The sequence below is a fragment of the Phodopus roborovskii genome, unplaced genomic scaffold (assembly GCF_943737965.1).
Source record: "Phodopus roborovskii unplaced genomic scaffold, PHOROB, whole genome shotgun sequence".
Taxonomy (NCBI): domain Eukaryota; kingdom Metazoa; phylum Chordata; class Mammalia; order Rodentia; family Cricetidae; genus Phodopus; species Phodopus roborovskii.
This window is the reverse complement of record NW_026125554.1, coordinates 5,418,035-5,434,553: the sequence shown is the minus strand read 5'-3', so window position 1 is coordinate 5,434,553 and position 16,519 is coordinate 5,418,035. Positions and strand designations below refer to the sequence as shown.

At 56.0% G+C, this 16,519-nt stretch overlaps 2 protein-coding genes across 2 annotated transcripts; one reads left to right on the top strand and one right to left on the bottom strand.

Moving 5' to 3' along the window:
* Positions 1 to 1,771: 1,771 nt before the first annotated feature.
* Nrtn (neurturin) lies at positions 1,772 to 7,625 on the top strand. Its single transcript, XM_051177631.1, has 3 exons — positions 1,772 to 2,119; positions 6,310 to 6,491; positions 7,112 to 7,625. The coding sequence occupies exons 2-3, from the start codon at positions 6,323 to 6,325 to the stop codon at positions 7,534 to 7,536; spliced, it is 594 nt and encodes a 197-aa protein (XP_051033588.1). The 5' UTR covers positions 1,772 to 2,119; positions 6,310 to 6,322; the 3' UTR covers positions 7,537 to 7,625.
* A 6,934-nt stretch (positions 7,626 to 14,559) lies between these two features.
* On the bottom strand, positions 14,560 to 15,693 carry LOC127216815 (3-galactosyl-N-acetylglucosaminide 4-alpha-L-fucosyltransferase FUT3-like). Its single transcript, XM_051177680.1, has one exon. The coding sequence runs from the start codon at positions 15,672 to 15,674 to the stop codon at positions 14,586 to 14,588; it is 1,089 nt and encodes a 362-aa protein (XP_051033637.1). The 5' UTR covers positions 15,675 to 15,693; the 3' UTR covers positions 14,560 to 14,585.
* Between the last annotated feature and the right edge of the window lie 826 nt (positions 15,694 to 16,519).

Sequence of the window (16,519 nt, the reverse complement as noted above, 5' to 3'; positions counted from 1 at the left end):
CTTTAGCCAGCTATGTATACAAGGGGCCCTGGCCTGACAGACCAGCCTCCTATGTGTGTCATGTTGTGTTAGTGTGTCAGTGTGTGCCTTTGCACCAGTGATGGGTGTGACAGAGGACAGGGACAGGGAGCGGCTGTATTGTTTATGCATATAGGCCGGTGTGAGTCTGTGTGTCAACCAGCACCAGGCTGTAACAGAACTGAGTGTGTGTGCATAAGCCTCAGGGGAGAGCCTCTGTGTGTGGGCCAAGAAGAGACGTGTGTGTGTGTGTGTGTGCGTGTGTGCGCGCTTATATGTGTTCACATATATATGTGTGTGCATGCATACTCTCGAGAAGGAGCATGTGTAAAGTCAGTGTGCCTCTGGTGTGTACAGGACTTACAGCTGAGTGTCATGCTGCCAAAGATATGAATGTGCAGCTAGCATGCTGCTCACCAGCTCCATGCCATCTCCCATCTCCCTCATCCTGTGCCAGGCCCTTGTCCATCTCCTCCCTCCTCGGCCCCACCCTCAACCCATCTCCCCCATGCCACACCCTGACCCTATCTGACTCCATGACAGGCCTTCACCCCATCTCCCCCTTATTACCAGGCCCTTGCCCATCTACCCCCTCCCATGCCATGCCGTCGCCCCTGGACAAATAAATCACTTGGAAACTGCAGGTACAGGGAGGAGTCGCTGCCTCAGGTCTCAGAGCGTACAGTGCACAGGTGACTTTCAGAAATCTGTTGGTCTGACCCACGAAGTCAAACAAACCTACATTACCACCTGCACCCAATGTGCACATGCGCACACACTCCATCGGCGCGCGGGAGGTGGGGGGCTGGTGGCTACCCAGCGCAGGCCCTTGGGAAGGGGTGGGACTGGTTTGGGGTTTAGTTTTGAAAAGGCTTCTGGGATGAGTGGACATTAAGTCAGCTCCCCACCCTGAGAAAGTGGTGGCAGCCAAGGGTGCTGGGGAGGAGCAGGCACTGGGTGTCGAGGGCGGGGCCTCAGGGCAGTGGTTTCTCAGCAACTGGGTGTGGAGGCGTGGCCCTCCCCGCCCCTGAGGGCTCGGGCTCCGCTAGGAGGCGCTGGCGCGTCAGGTGGTGGAGTAGGGTGTGGTGGGTTTGGGTGGTGGGGTCCCGAATGGGGTGTTTTGGGGGAAGCCGTTAGTGAAAAATGGGGTCCCCCACGGGACTCTGAGGGACAGGGTAACACGAAGCGGCAATGGATGTGGTGCGGACCACGGAATCTTCTACAGACCTACATAATCCAGGGTGTCTGAGCAGAGACCTTAAACTCGTTTTCCCTGGGAAGGCTTCTTGGGGGAGAGGGATGGGGAGAACTTGTGGGGGATCATGGGTGGGTGCAGAGTGGTTTTTGGCTGGCTAAGAGGGTCATGGGGTGTCTTGGGACAATAGGTTTCAACTTAGATGGCCTCAGAGCATTGGGAACATCAATTTGGGGTAATGTAATGTTCTAGGGGTTCCCCCTCGTGGGCAGTCTTAGGGGGTCTAGGTGGGCAATTGGGGATATGGGGAATAGGTGCGCAAAGTTAGTGCGGACTAGATTCGGGGCGCAAAGTCTCGGATGAACGAGAGTCCCAGGAGAGTACAGTGATCTTTCGGTGTGGTCGTCTAGGGCCTCCCGCGTTCCTGCCACCTGCTCTCCGGCGCGCCCCTCCGGCTGTGGGCGGGACGAGGGCGGCTCCCGAGCCCGGGAAACCCTACGCCACGCCCACATCCACGCCTCCGGGAAGGCCACGCCCCCTTCAGCCTGGCCGGCCTGAGCGGTGCGCGGCGGGAGCAGAGGGAGAGCGCGCGGTGGCTCTGTCCGTGCGCCCCGCGCTCCCCGCGTGGCCCCGCGTCCCGAGCGCGCTTCAGCCTCCCACGCGCGCCGCCCCGTGTTGCACTGATCCCGGCGAGACCCGGGAATCCAGAGAGCGAGAGAGGACAGGGGGGGAACCCCATGGCCCGGCCCGCGTCCCGCACCTTGTGCGGTGGCCTCCTCCGGCACGGGGTCCCCGGGTCGCCTCGGGTCCCTGCGACCCGGATGGCGCACGCGGTGGCTGGGGCCGGGCCGGGCTCGGGTGGCCGGAGGAGTCACCACTGACCGGGTCATCTGGAGCCCCCGGCAGGTAAGCTGAGTCCCAGAGTACAGTACGGGGGGAGTCCCCAAGGGCCCCCTCCCGGGTCACTGTGGGGTTCCGTACCCGACGGGGCGTGCTCCTGGCTCCTGAGCTAATCTGCTGGACCACCGGACCCCCGTGAGCGCTCCGCCAGGCAGGGAAGATGGAGTGGGGACATCGAGGTCGCAGTGAACCCCAGAAGGGGGCCCGACCGCGCGCAGCCCCGAGGCGCACAGAAGTAAACACGTCAGGGGCGCGTTCCCTGCGCGCCCAGGGACACCGTGTCCTCCCCGGTAAGGGCCGGGCCGCTGGGCTCCTGAGTCGCTGTTCAGCCACAAGAGGGCGTGGGGCTCTTTGGAGGAGGGGGTGTCCCTTAAGGGCAAAGCTCAGATTGGAAACGGGGTGTGTGTGTTCCCCACTCTCCGAGTTCTTGCTCCAGAATATCCCCAGATAATTCGGTTTATGGGTGAGAAGTCACCAGGCCCAGGGTTGCTGCAGAGTGGGCAGACTTCAGGTGGGACCGGAGGCAGAAATCGTGAATCCCAGGCTGGATGCTGATATGAGAATTTGGGGGGACTTGTCACCTGCCTGTCCCACCGGGCCTGGGGAACTATGCTTGAGTACTGGACCCCTGGGTTTCTGTCATGCCGCCTTTGCTGGGCCTCACATCCCTGATGTTCTGGGACACCCTTTGTGTGTCAGCGCCCCAGGCTGAGGAAGCCCCATGGGGCGTGACAGGCAGGATGTCAGTGGCGGGCAGATCCCAGCCTGACCAGCTCCTCTCACCCGAGCCCCGGGCTGGACAACCCCTCCCGCTCTTTCATCCGGGGACTTCTGAGGGTACCGGGCCCCTAGCCGGCTTCAAACCCCTGGGCAACCACAAAGGGCTGGCTGTGGCAGCTGAGTGAAAAACAAACGCCCCCACAGCCAGACACCCCCGGCTGGTCACCCCCAGCCGAGTACCTCCCCCTAGCCTTCTACCCCTACAGAAGGCAACCCTCCAGCTGGTCACCCCCCAGCCTACTATCTCCCCACGGACATGCCCCCAGCTGGGTACTCCCCAGCCTGCTAACCCCAGAAATGGGCACCCTTCAGTTAGTCACCCCCCAGCCAGGTTACCCCTCCGACGGTCACCCCCCCCAGCTGGTCAACCCTCCACAGGCTGGCCCCCTAGCCAGCACCCCTAGCCCAGACAACTCCTCTGATGGGTATGTTCTCCCAACTTGGCACACACCCTCAGCCAGGCACCAAAACACAAAAGCCAGAGGCGCTCGGACGAATGTGTACCTGTGTTCTTAGAAGCAGCCACATGGCATCCACAGACACAGGGGACCTGTGACAAGACCTCTTGTGCAAAGGTGAGAGGCTCAGGAAATACTTCCTGGGGCTGGGCAGGATGAGTACAAGTTCTGTAAGTGAGGAACGCTTGGCTTGTATGGGGACAGTGACCTGCTGACGGGTGGGGAGACAATGTTCTGAAAGGTTGGCAGGGGAATCATGGAAAGCAGTGTGGCATCTTGGGCCTGTCTTCACAGATACTCAGGAGCTAGAGTCAGGAGATCAGGGGTTCAAGGTCAGCCTCGACTACCTAGTGTCCAGCCTGGGCTACACTGACTCAAACAAAAAGAGGCACAGGGAAAATACTAGGAATAAGTCAAGGAGGATAGTGCTTTTCCTGGGGACTCTGCAGCCCGTGACCCCTGTGCCAGGGGTCGATGCCCATGCACCTGCCTCCTGCAAACACACTGAATTTAAGGTAATTATCCTCAATTCAAGAGGAAAAAGAAGCTCCAGGCGCCTAGACTCCCATCTCCTGTCCAGGGAAACTGAGGCTCAGAGAACCGACACCTTTATCTGGGACCAAACTTCGGATGAGGGCAGGCAGCCCCAGGGCCTGCCTCAGTTTCCCTTCCAAGCCAGATGGTCAGGAGTAGGGCCGGCTGGCCCCCAGCCGCCCTTGCTCCCAACGCCAGCAGCTCAACCCGCATTAGCTTGATCCTGTTATCCGCAGGGCATGCGCACAGCCAGCCCCGGGACAGGCACGCGTAGTGCTGTGTGTCCTGCGGGGACAGTCCACCTCTCTGGTCCAGCCTGGGGGTGGGGGCCTCCCCAGCAGAGGTCGCAGAATCACCGAGCAGCTCCCCCTCCCCCGCTTAAACCGATCTGCTGTGCGAGGAGGCTGAGCAGCGGTGTCCTTTGTTTAAGAACATTTTAAGTGAGACAGGAAGGCTAAGCTGATACTTGCCACTAGCCTGGCCACATGAACCCAAAGAACTGACTCCACAGGGTTGCCCTCTGACCAACCTACGTACGGACGCACGCTGCGGCGTGTGCTCCACTCCCGCAGACCATAATAAGATGCAATCTCTTGGAAGTGTAGCGGGACATTGGAATTGGGGCTTTGAGGTATGAGCAGGAGTTTGAACAAATCAGGCCTTAGAGGTGCAGCGGCCCTGGAGTTGTTACCCATCCCAACCGTCGCGGGTGGGGATGGGGCGGCTGGGAAGGAGTGGCTGTGTCCCCAACCCGCTGAGCCCCAAAGGCCACCCTGGGCCGCGGCCCCCATAGCTCATCGGAACCAGCTGTGCTCTGCAGATGTTGTTGCTTTGCCCCCAGATGTGCGTCCCGCCGGCGGGTGGGGCCCTCGGAGGGAGGTGAGGACCCGAGTTCCGGGAGGCCTCAGTTTCCCTACAGACTGGGAAAAAAAGTGTCAGTGCTGATGGGAAACTGAAACATGGACTCTGCCTAAAGCATATATACAGAAGGCCCCTCCCCCGGGGCCCCAGTGATTTTCTAAAATTGAATGACTTCCTAAAGTCGGAAGCGGTGGCACTTAGAAGGTGGAGGCAGAAGGGTTAGGAGTGCAGGGTCCTATCTATATAGTTGGAGGACAGCCTGGGCTATGCGTGACCCTATGGGGTCATAGAGGAGGCTGAGCGCGCCCTCCCCCCATACACGAGCAGGTCTGCTGGACACCACTGCAGACGGGGAAACTGAGGCCCGAGGAAGGACAGGAGGACGCAGTGACCACTGGGCTCCATCCAGGAGCCTCTGCGTACCTACGTCATCCCCCAGCACCCCCTCCCATGCCAGACAAACCAGTCGGGTGACCCCAGACAGAGAGACCATTGTTCACCAGTTCGGAGCTCCGCTGGGGGTCTATAGTCATCTCTGCCAACATACTTCCTCAATAGAATCCAGAGGGGGGAAACAGAGGCACAGCTCATGGGGGTGAGGGGAACTGAGGCACGGGCCTTGGCCATGAGGCAGGTATGGCAGGACAGACACTCTATCCCCGTAGAGCATGACCAGAGGTTAATTCCCGCCCGTGGGCGTGGAGGACCTGGGTTTGGTTCCCAGCACCTGCAGCCAGTGCTCGGGCGCTGGCACTTGGTCTTGGAGACCCCGGGCCATCCTTGGTTACTGGGAGGCAACAGGGCCCTAGCAGACCGGTGGCACAGACTTAACTGCTGCAGTGCGTCCACCGTCCTTGCCCTGCTCCCGAGACGTTGCTCCGCCGTGTGGGGTATGTGTGAATGTCAGACATGGACAAACACACGCATGGTTCACTGGGAGGATGTAGAGTTGGTGCTCAATAACGGGGGGGAGGATCCAAGGTGGGCAGAAGGGTCCGAGTTCAGGACCAGTGAGCCTCCACCCGTTCTGTGCCTCAGTTTCCCAGCTTAACGTCGACACAGAAGCCTCCTGTGTGTTGGGTGTGTGGCCTGTGCTGGGGTGGGACCATGCAAATTGCACGCAAATATTTCCAGGCCGAAGCAGGGGACGCTGGGTAAGCAGGGGGTGGTCTAGCAGCAGGGAAGGTAGGCTAGTGAGGGCTGAAAGATTATTAGACACATATTGTGTGCAGTAAGGAGGAAGTATGGGTGCCCTGATGGAGGACAGACTTCGGGGAGGAGGTGCAGCCTGGTAGGGGAAACTGAGGCAGGCAGTAAGTGGCCAAGGGAAGAGAAGATGTGGGACTGCCCTCCAACATGTCCTGAGCCCAGGCCCCCTCGTACAGTACCACCTGCTGGAGTCATCTCCTGCTGTCACTCACCCTTTCCCTGCCCAAGCCGGGTATCCGTTGCTAGAATATGCCAAGTGTCATCAGCCTCAGGACATTTGCACCCGCTGTTGCCCCCAAAGAGACAGCTGCACATTCCCTGCCCGCGGGCATCCACCACCCCGTGTCCCCGCAGGCTGAGGCCCAGGATGAGGCGCTGGAAGGCAGCGGCCCTGTTGTCGCTCGTCTGCAGCTCCTTGCTGTCTGTCTGGATGTGCCAGGAGGGTCTGCTACTAGGCCACCGCCTGGGACCCGCGCTCGCCCCACTGCGACGCCCTACGCGCACCCTGGATGCACGCATCGCCCGCCTGGCCCAGTGTAAGCCCCGCCCCAAGGGATGAGGAGGCGGGACACCGGAAGGGGCGGGTCACCAGTGGGAGTTTCCGAGGTGAACCCCTTAGCTTCGGGGTGTGGTTTCTCACTTTTGATTTATTGAGATGGGGTCTCACGTAGCCCAGGCTGGCCTCAAACTCTCAGTAGCTGAGGATGCCCCTGAAGTGATCCCCCTGCCTCTGCCTCCTGAACCCCGTCCTGTCCGCGCACCCTTCAATTACAGATGGAGTGGGGAGCAAAGAGGCCAGGTGGTGGGTGGCCGTGGCCCCGCCCTTTCCGTGCAACGTGTGCTCACTTCGTTGAGGGCCGGAGCTCTCACTGGCCAATCGTCTGTCTTCTTTCTGACACAGACTGAGCTCTAGCACCGGGCGTCGCTGGCTACGCCCCCTGCACAACGCCTCGGAGTGTGCATGCACAAGGCAGGGACCGGGTGGAGCCGGTTCCCACGGCCCAATCCTCTGGCTCCCTCTTCCCGCCACAGACCGAGTTCTTCATAGCGTCTCCTCCGGGGCCCAAGCCAGTCACAAGTGCGCGTGCGCAAGGCAGGGAAGTGGGCGGGCCCACTCCTTACGGCCCAATCTTCTGTCTCCCTCTTCCCGCCACAGACCGAGCTCTGCTGCAGGGCGCCCCTGATGCTGTGGAGCTTCGAGAGCTTTCCCCCTGGGCCGCGCGCCCCTCGGGCCCGCGCCGTCGAGCGGGTCCCCGGCGTCGGCGTGCGCGTGCGCGGTCTGGTGCGCGGCCGTGCGGCCTGAGAGAGCTTGAGGTGAGCGTGAGCGAGTTGGGTCTGGGCTACACGTCGGACGAGACGGTGCTGTTCCGCTACTGCGCAGGCGCGTGCGAGGCGGCCGTGCGCATCTACGACCTGGGCCTGCGGCGCCTGCGCCAACGGAGGCGCGTGCGCAAGGAGAGGGTACGCGCGCACCCCTGCTGCCGCCCGACGGCCTACGAGGACGAAGTCTCCTTCCTGGATGTGCACAGCCGCTACCACACGCTGCAAGAGCTGTCGGCCCGGGAGTGCGCGTGCGTGTGACGCTACCTCACGCCCCAACCGTGTGCGCCTGCGCAGGGACAGTGCTGACCCTCGCGAAGACTGAAATCACATAAAGTGTGGGAACTGTCGTGGTCGGTGCTTGTTCACTCTGCGGGGAGTGGGATGTCGGAGGTGTCTGGTGGCTTGGGAGAAAAGGGGAAATAGATGTGAGAGAAGAAAGCCCTGTTGTAGGAGATAGTCTTGTTCGAGGAGCCCACGGGGAATGGTGGACAGACAGGAGAGGCGCAGGCCAGAGTTAGCCATAACACACACACAAACACGAGGGGTTGGCGATTCAGCGGTTAGAGCACCGGATTCGGGCCCCAGCACCCAGGATGTGACTCTAGGCAACTGGACACCTCTATGCCCCCCCCCGGGAGCGACTCGTGTGGTGTGCAGTCAAAACACACAGAGTTAAGAGAGAGGGAAAAGAGTGGACAGGGAATAAGGAGAGAAGAGAACAAAGATGGCCCGTGTGGTCAGTCATACTAGTCTCCCCAGCCCTGTAGAGGCTGAGGCAGGAGGAGGCCAGCCTGGGCCACAGAGTGAGTGACTGGCTCCTTGGGGGCCGCTTGGTCATCTCTAGAGAGAATCAGAGCCATATGTCAATATATCCTTCCCTGAGCTAAAAATTACTTGCTGCCCACCTCCAGCGGGGACGGGTCTGGGGCGGTTGCCAGCTTCATCCAGCCCAAGCCTTGACCTGCCTGGCACAGCCAGGGCTGGCTATTCGTGGAAGGATGGCTGGGGTTGGTGTCCTTGCCTTGGTTTCACCTTGACCCCTGGCAGGCCTGGAGGTGCCGGGCAATATTAGGTTCCCAGAGTTGGGGGGTTCTATCTGTGGGTCCCAAGATGGGGACTAAGTGGGGAAGGGTATTGTATAACATGAAAGACTTCCTGGGGACACACAACACACAGGTCTACTCACCCCAGGTAGAGAGCTCACAGCACACCAAAACAGATACCAACAAAACCCTGCTTGGTGAACCATGAGCTTTACTGGAGTAACTGAGGGGCATATGGGTGAGGGAGACAGCTGTGTCACCAAGGCCCACCCCAGCACAGGTGATAGCTCACAGAGCTGGGGACCTAGAGTGCACTGCACAGCCTGCAGGTGGCACAACAGGCCTGGGAACATCTCTTCCAGGTGCCTCAGCTGGCCTGAGCCTCTTCCAGTTACCTGAGGGCACCCTCAGCTTTTATTGCTCATGGGGGTGTGGGGGGTAGTGAAACTGGTCAGTTTCAGGGACTTCCTGTAGCTGTTTTGTTCACCTTATTTAAAGAGTCTCCCTGCAGGAGGGAATGCTTCAATATTAGAGGAAACAGTTACACAATACCCTAACCCTCCATCCTTTGCACTTGATCTTCAGTGGTCTCTGAGCCATGGAAAGGGTGACTGTAGCCATCTACCTATGGCCTTAAATCAGGCCACCACAGCACGGGAGCTTCCTGCAGGATGGAATGCTTCGGTATCAGAAGAAATGGGTACTGAGAGCACTTTGACAAGCACATCACATCTATGTAGAAAAACCACAGATGCTGCTTCCCTGTTGGGGCTCAGAAGCTTTCCAGCCATAGGTGTTATCCTGCTTACAGTACTGACAGGAACTTACTCTGCAGAGCAGTCTTAAACCCAGTCTAAAGGCTGTTGGTGTCAACCATGACAGCCTAGCCACTATCACGAATCAGGCGCACCATGCCTAGCATGTCTCTGTATGCACAGTTCATAGCTGGGAGGCAGTGTGAGTGACTACAAAACTCAATGGCCCTGCAGCCTCGAAACCCAGCCTACAGGGTGGGGTTTCTTGGTCAGTCCCAGTTTAACTTCTTCATGTCTTGCAGTCACCGTGTGTGTGTGTGTGTGTGTGTGTGTGTGTGTGTGTGTGTGTGTGGTGTCTTCACCAACAGGGTCTCACTGTCTAGTCCTGGCATAGAAGCAACAGCAGCAGCTACAGCCTTTATGTATATGGGGCTCGGGGCCTTCCTGTGGCAACAGCTCACAGAGAGGGAGCCCTAAAGCACTGGGGTCTGTTAGCTCCCAAATAACCAGATGGAGACTTCTTATATAAAATGTTTTGCTGATAGCGTAGGCTTGTTGCTAACTAGCTCTTGCAACTTAAATTAGCCCTTTTTTTTTTTTTTTTTTTTTGATCAATCTATTTTTTTCTTGTGTCTTTGTTACCTTTACTCTGTACTGCCCATGCTGTTTCCTCTGGATCTGGCTGGCAACACCCCCTCCCCATTCTCTCTATCCTTTTTCTTCCCAACATCCTCTCTGTCCTGAAAATTCTGCCTAGCTATTGGCTGCTCAGTTTTTGTTAGATTAATCTGAGTGACAAATCTTCACAGTGTACAAAGAGATTATTCCATAACAGGGGTCTACATTCAGTAACCTTCTGCCTTTGGGGAGTGTCCCATTCCACCTACATAGGGTTTCCTTCTGGATTTAAATTCTTAGCTATTCTCTTAAAGACCATGTTTGCCTCCAGTTAACTGAGACCCGGCAAGGCTGTGACGCAGGTGGAAATGCCACTGCACTTGGGTGTCTCTCTGATGATTTTCCAGATCCATGAGACATTCAGCTTGCCATTTTGTCATCTATAAAACAGTCGTGCCCGGAGGATAGGCAGGACACCACAACACCCATAATAGCCAGTGGGGTCTCAAACATAACTTCTGCGAGGCCTTCAGAGTCCCCTGTCTTGTGTGCTCAGCACTGTCAGGTGACTCCAGAAGCTCACAGCTCAGGAGATACTAAGGTGGGACAGAATCAAGACCCCATATAGCATGGGAAAGGGTCCATCCATCTGTATCAGTTGCTTCCTGCACAGATCACAGTAGGGTGTGAGCATGAACTGGAACCCTCCACCATTCTCTGAGCTTGTGTCCTGGAGCCTCCCTACATTTCTCCCTGTCTAATGAACTCAGGGGGCTGACTGGATCCATTCAGACCTACCCAGGGCCAAGGGAGGCCAAGGTCCTGCATCCCCAAGGCATCTGCTGGTCCCAGGTTGGCATGGTGGATATAGCTTAATCATCTTAACTCATGCTGTTCTGTCAGGAAGTCGTCTACGAGCCTTCCCGAGGCCTGGCACCCAGTGTGGCTTTGTCCATCAGTTCTTCCTCAGGAACCCCACCAGACACAGGACAGATCTCTCTCAGCTTTGCCATTTCCCCGTGCCCTCTAGGTTGCCTCTTGATATATGGATGTTCTTCATATGCTATCTAAGACACTGAGATTTTTTCAAAGCCTTTCCTATCTTATAAAGATCTTGTCTCACCAACCAGCTGAGGTCCCCTAGGGATCAGCCTTTTCTTATTTTAACTCCGCTGTGAACACAGTCAAATGCAGCTTCTGTTATCTCTAGTTCCTGTATTAGCATCTGCCCTCCTCTGTGGTCCTCCGATGTTTGTGGGAACTTCAGCCGGAGACAACCAGGTGTTTCTAATGGCTCTGTAAAGCCAGTCCACTAGGAACTGATTCCCTCACACTGTCTCAAGTTATGAAGCCTTTGCCTTAAGGAGGGAGGGGAAGTCACATGACTCGGTTTCCCTGTCTCCACTGCAGAGTGGTCTGTCTGAGCTGTGGCTGTGCTGCTGCAGGCTCTATTGTTGTTTGTTTAAAAGCCTCCCCCAGGTGTAGCAGCGCAGAGGCTAAACATCCCCTCACCACAGATTCTGGGCCGTTTTTAACGTCCCATCTGCATGCTGGATCTCAGGCTTCCCTTTTTTTTTTCTCTTAAAGGTTGGACTTGGAGGGTATTTTCTGTGTCTGTTCCATGTCCTCTTCATCACTCTGTCTCTCCACAGGTTCCAAGGTCTTGGATCTCAGGAAGGGCTTGAAGCACAGGTCTAACTTGTGACCTTTCCCTTCTGGCCCTTCTGCTACCGAGCCATTAGAAGCCACAGCCACTGCTCCCATCTCATTCCCTCGTTTCTCTAATTCACTTGCCAGATCTGAGGCTAACATGGAGGATGCTACTGCATCTCCTTTTCTTGTTGCAATTGCTCCTTTACACAAACAACTTCCAGCTTGGCTCCATCTCAGCCCCAGGTGCATTTCAAAGTACTCAGAATGGCAGCCTGGCAGCCTAGCAGCCTCTGCTGCTGCTGCCAACCTCAACCCTCATGCTAATCTTAAAGACTAGAAAATGTCCTCTAAACCTTTAGGAGTCTTCAGGGCATCTCTGTATCCTATGGAGGACCCCACTCATGGAGCAGGCATGCCACCTCATACCACACAGAGGAACATTGTCATGCTGGGATGCTCCCTCCGACACTCCTGATCCTGATGTCTCTGGCTCAGTTCCATGACCTATAACAAGAACCACGCAGCTTCCACCACAGCACACCAACACTGAGCACCCAGGGAAGAACAGCCTTCTGGACTCTCCCGCACAATGTCTACCACTCAGGCTGATTGGTCTCAGTAGCATGCCTTGCCACCCACAGCCTGAACCATGCACTCACTCTTCCCTAGCTTGTCCTTGGTTCTGCCATGGCTCTCTTCAGGTGCCAATGTTGTGTGACAAGAAAGATAACACACCCAGCTACTCACCTGAGTAGGGACCCCATAGCAGACCCAGGTATGGATACCACCAAAGTCCTGCTTGTTGAACCATGAGCTTTACTAGGGTCACTGACAGGCATATGCCTGAGAAAAGGTAGTTGTGAAATTAAGGCCCACCCCAGCATGGGTGACAGCTCACAGAGCTGAGAACCAAGAGTGTATTGCACAGCCTGCAGGTGACACAACATGCTGGAGAGTATCCCTTCCAGGTGTCTCAGCTGGCCTGAGCCTCTTCCAGGCAGCTCAGTTTCCCTCAGCTTGTATTGTTCACGCTGGTGGGGAGGAGCCCAGTGGAACTAGTTGGTTTCAGGGACTTCCTGAAGCTGTTTTGTCCACTTCCCAGCTTAAGGAGACTATGTAGGGTGTAATGTTTCATCTGGAGGACATTGCTGCCCAGCAAAGGGCAAGGTAGCTTTAACCACAGCTTACTATGACCCTGGCATCTGCAGACACTCCGGTTGGGAGTTTAGGGGTGTCTGTCCCTGTCCAGCTTTCTCAATGGTCAGTGGGCTCAAGACAGATACACTCCTGCCTCAGTGCCCCAGAGTAGGGGCTCCCAAGGGCATTCCCTTCTTCACCAGATCAACTGAGGAAGACCTCCTGGTGTCCTGCAGGACACGCTGCTGCCCCAGGCTGTGGATGTTCCCAGTGGGTGAGGGGTTGGGGCCAGACCCCCAGTTTCTTGAGACACGAGGAATGAGGAAATGGGTTTCCCACTCCCCAATGGTGGGCAAGAGACCAGGACCCCCATGTGCTGTGGAAACCCCTTAGTGAATGTTCCTGGCCTCAGTTTCCCCAATGTGTTGACCTGAGAATCCAAAACTGTTCTCCCTGAGGCTCCCTTGCCCAGGCAGGTGTGTGTCCCCATGCTTGGGGAAGCAGCCTCCCACCTAGGCCTGCGGGACCTTGGCTTCCTCTCTCTCGCCCACTTCCAACATGCCAGCCGCAGAGTGGGGTGGAACCTACCAGGAGATGGAAACGTAAACAGAGTGTCTCCCACAGCCTTAGCTCTGCACCCAGGCTGGGGAGCCACACGGGGCCACCCACAAGGCTGAGGCTCCCGATCACACCGATCCCACTGTGTTGTTGTTGCCAATGGTCTCCAGGAACCCAAGATTGCCTCCAACTCTCTCTGTAGAGGAGGGAGATTTGAAGTCCTCATTGTCCTGCGTCTACCTCCCAGGTGCTGATGACACTCCCAGCTGGGCACCCAGTTCTGCCCAGTCCTGTGCACTTCCTCCCTGAAGGTGGACGCTGGCCTGACCTTTGACCCTCTCCTACTTTCCTGCCCAAAAACCTTGGCCAAGTCCCTCATCTGTTGTGTCAGGCAACCTGTCTCCTCACCCATACCACCTCATCCTGACCTGTCCATCTTCCTAGAATTCACCCCAGGAGACATCAGCTCTGAGAGAGGGCAAAGCTGTCAGCTGACTGACCAGTCTTACACATATACACAGACATGGAGCGCATAGGCAGAGGAGGCCATCAGAGGTTGCTCCTCACCATACATTTTGAAGCAGAGCTTCTCACTGACCATGCAGCTGCTGACTCAGCCAGACTGACTGGCCAGTGAGTCCTGGGGATGCTCTTGTCTCCAACTCCTAGTACAGGGGTTTCAGGCATGCATGTGCTGCCTTGCATGTCATTTTATATGGATGCTGTGAATCTGAACTTACATCCCTTTGCATGTAATAGTGTTTACAATGTCTTAGGACAGCCCCCAGCCCCCTCTCCTCCAGAGTGACAACCACAGATGTCAGCAGGCATTGTCTGAGCATCCCCAGGGGTAGGTTAGCACACCTTTACCCTGGATGAGATTCATAGAATAAGGTCTCAGGTCAGTTCTTGCAATGCTCCCATCTGGGCATGTGTGATACTGTCCCACCCCGACCTCCGAAGGGATAGTTGTGTGATTAGTACTACAAGTAACTGAGGCAGAACCACCACCCACCAGTGAGAGGTGGGAGAGATTCTGGGGAGTCAGAGGCCTGGAGCAGAGTGTGTTGGGAGCAGGTAAGGCAGGTATGTCTTAGTTAGGGTTTCCATAGCTGTGGTAAAATGCCATGATGGGTAAGCAACTCTAGTTTTATTTAAGCTTACGTGTGTCTCAGATACATTCCATCATACAGAGAGTCAGGCAGGAACCTAGAGGCAGGAGCTGATACAGAGACCAGGTAGGGTATTTCTTCCTGGCTTCCTCTCCATGCCTTACTCAGACTACCTTCTCATAGAACCCAGGACCACCAGCCCAGGGATAGCATCACCCACAGTGGGCTGAGGTCTCCCTATCAATAACTAATTAAGAAAATGCCCTGCAGGCCAATCTGTTGGTGACATTCTCAACTGTGGCTCCATCGACTCACATGACTCTAGCTTGTTTCAAGTTGAAATAAAACTAGCCAGCACAAGGTGTCTGTCACCCAGGCTACAGAGGATGATTTTGAGTGGGACATTGCCTGCAACACTCTGGCCAGCCACCTCAGTGGAACCAAGAGGCCACACTGTGGACCGTCTGGTACCTCTGGTCCCACTGCAGCTGCCTGCATGCCTGGCAGAAGGCCAGGGCCATACTGGACAAGCGAGGCCTGAGTGTCTCCCTCCAGCGGAAGTAGCGCTGGTAGCTCTGGTTGTCCCTGTCTAGCTCCTGCAAGTACCGAGCCAGGTCCGCCGGGCTCTCAAAGTCATCCACGTGGATGAAGGCATCAGGGGGCAGGAAGCGTTCATAGTTCTTCCTACTGGGCCCCATGACCACAGGCACAGCCCAGGCCTCCAGAGCATTCTTCCACAGCTTCTCTGTGATGTAATCTGGGTGGAGGGAGTTCTCAAAGGCCAGGTAAAACTTGTATCTGGCCAGCGTCTCCATCATGTCCCCTTGGGAAAGCTGCATGTGTCCTCGGCCATACACATCCACATGGAGGTGACTCTGAAGCTTCTGGTAGTACTGCACCCGGGCCGACTTGGAGTTCCAGTTGGACACAGCCCAGGCCACCAAGTCCGTCTTGGCAGACAGGTTGACTTGGGTTTGGACTGGAGGCTCCGGCCATGGCTCCAGCCAGCCATAGGGTGTGAAGATGTCAGAGTCACTGCGATAGGACATGGTGAGGTTGAAGTAACCATCCAGGGCTGACAGCCTGCTGCAGTGGCTGGGCGACTCCAGGCTGAACCACACCCAGCGCTGGCCTGGCGGCCTCTGCTGAGTTGGCAGCTGTGACCTGGGGTTGGCGCTGACTTCTCGGTGGTGGATGATGACCGCATCTGCTTGGGAGTACAAGCTCCGGTTGATGGTCATCTGGCAGTCAGCAGTACCTGGGAGCATCTTGGAACAGGGGGACAGAGCCAGTGGGCTGTGGAAGGGCCATGTCCATAGTAGGATGAGGAAGGGCCTGGGGTCAGGGATAGTTGGGGTGGAGGCTGGTTCTGGGGAGCTATCAGGAGCTGGGGGGCCAGGTTGGTCATGGGATACTCGGATGTAGGAGAAGAAACACAGAGCAAACAGCAGCTGCAGCAGCAGCGCTGTGAGGCACGGATGCCAGGGACACTGTGCCTTGGCTGCTCGGGGCATATCCATGGCCTGGGAGTCCTGGGAACAGAGGAGAAGGCAGAATAGGTCACTGGTCATCTCTGGAAAATGACCAAATTAACAATCTACATGGCTCTGGTTTCTTTTGCTTTTTTTTTTTTTTTTTTTTTTTTTTTTTTTTTTGTTTGTTTGTTTGTTTGTTTTTCAGACAGGCTTTCTCTGTGCAGCCCTGGTTATCCTGGAACTTGATCTGTAGACCAGGCTGACCTCAAAATCACAGAGATCCACCTGCCTCTGCCTCCTCCGTGCTGGGATTAAAGGTGTGTGCCACCATGCTCAGTACTCCACATTTTTAAAAATGTTTCAGTCAAGATCTCTTATATCCCAGGCTAGCCTCCATATCTATATATAACTTAGGATGATCTTGGCTTCTGTTTCGTTTCCCTCAACCTGACACTTGATTGGATGTGGTGGACACATCTATATTCCCAGCACTTGAGAGACAGAAGCAGGTCCTTCTCTGTGAGTTTACAGACAACCTAGTCTATAGTGAGTTCCAGGATCGTCCAGGCTATAGAGTAAGACCCTGTCTCTAAAAACAAAATCAGGTAATTCTGATGCTTTCATTGTGCTTTGAAACATATTTGGAGATAAAATCGAAAACATGATTTTTGAGTCTCGTGTAATAGAGGGTTTAAAACCATGGGTTCTTTGAAACATGCAGGGACCCCATGATGTCACTGGCTCGCTCTCAGCACCATGCATGGCTATGCATTGCTGATGCAGCTCACTAATGCTGCAAGAATAATTTCAGCTCCAGGGGATCCAACCTAGATATACATGCAGACAAAACAACCAACACAAACCAAAGAAATCTTTAAACAAGAAGAAGA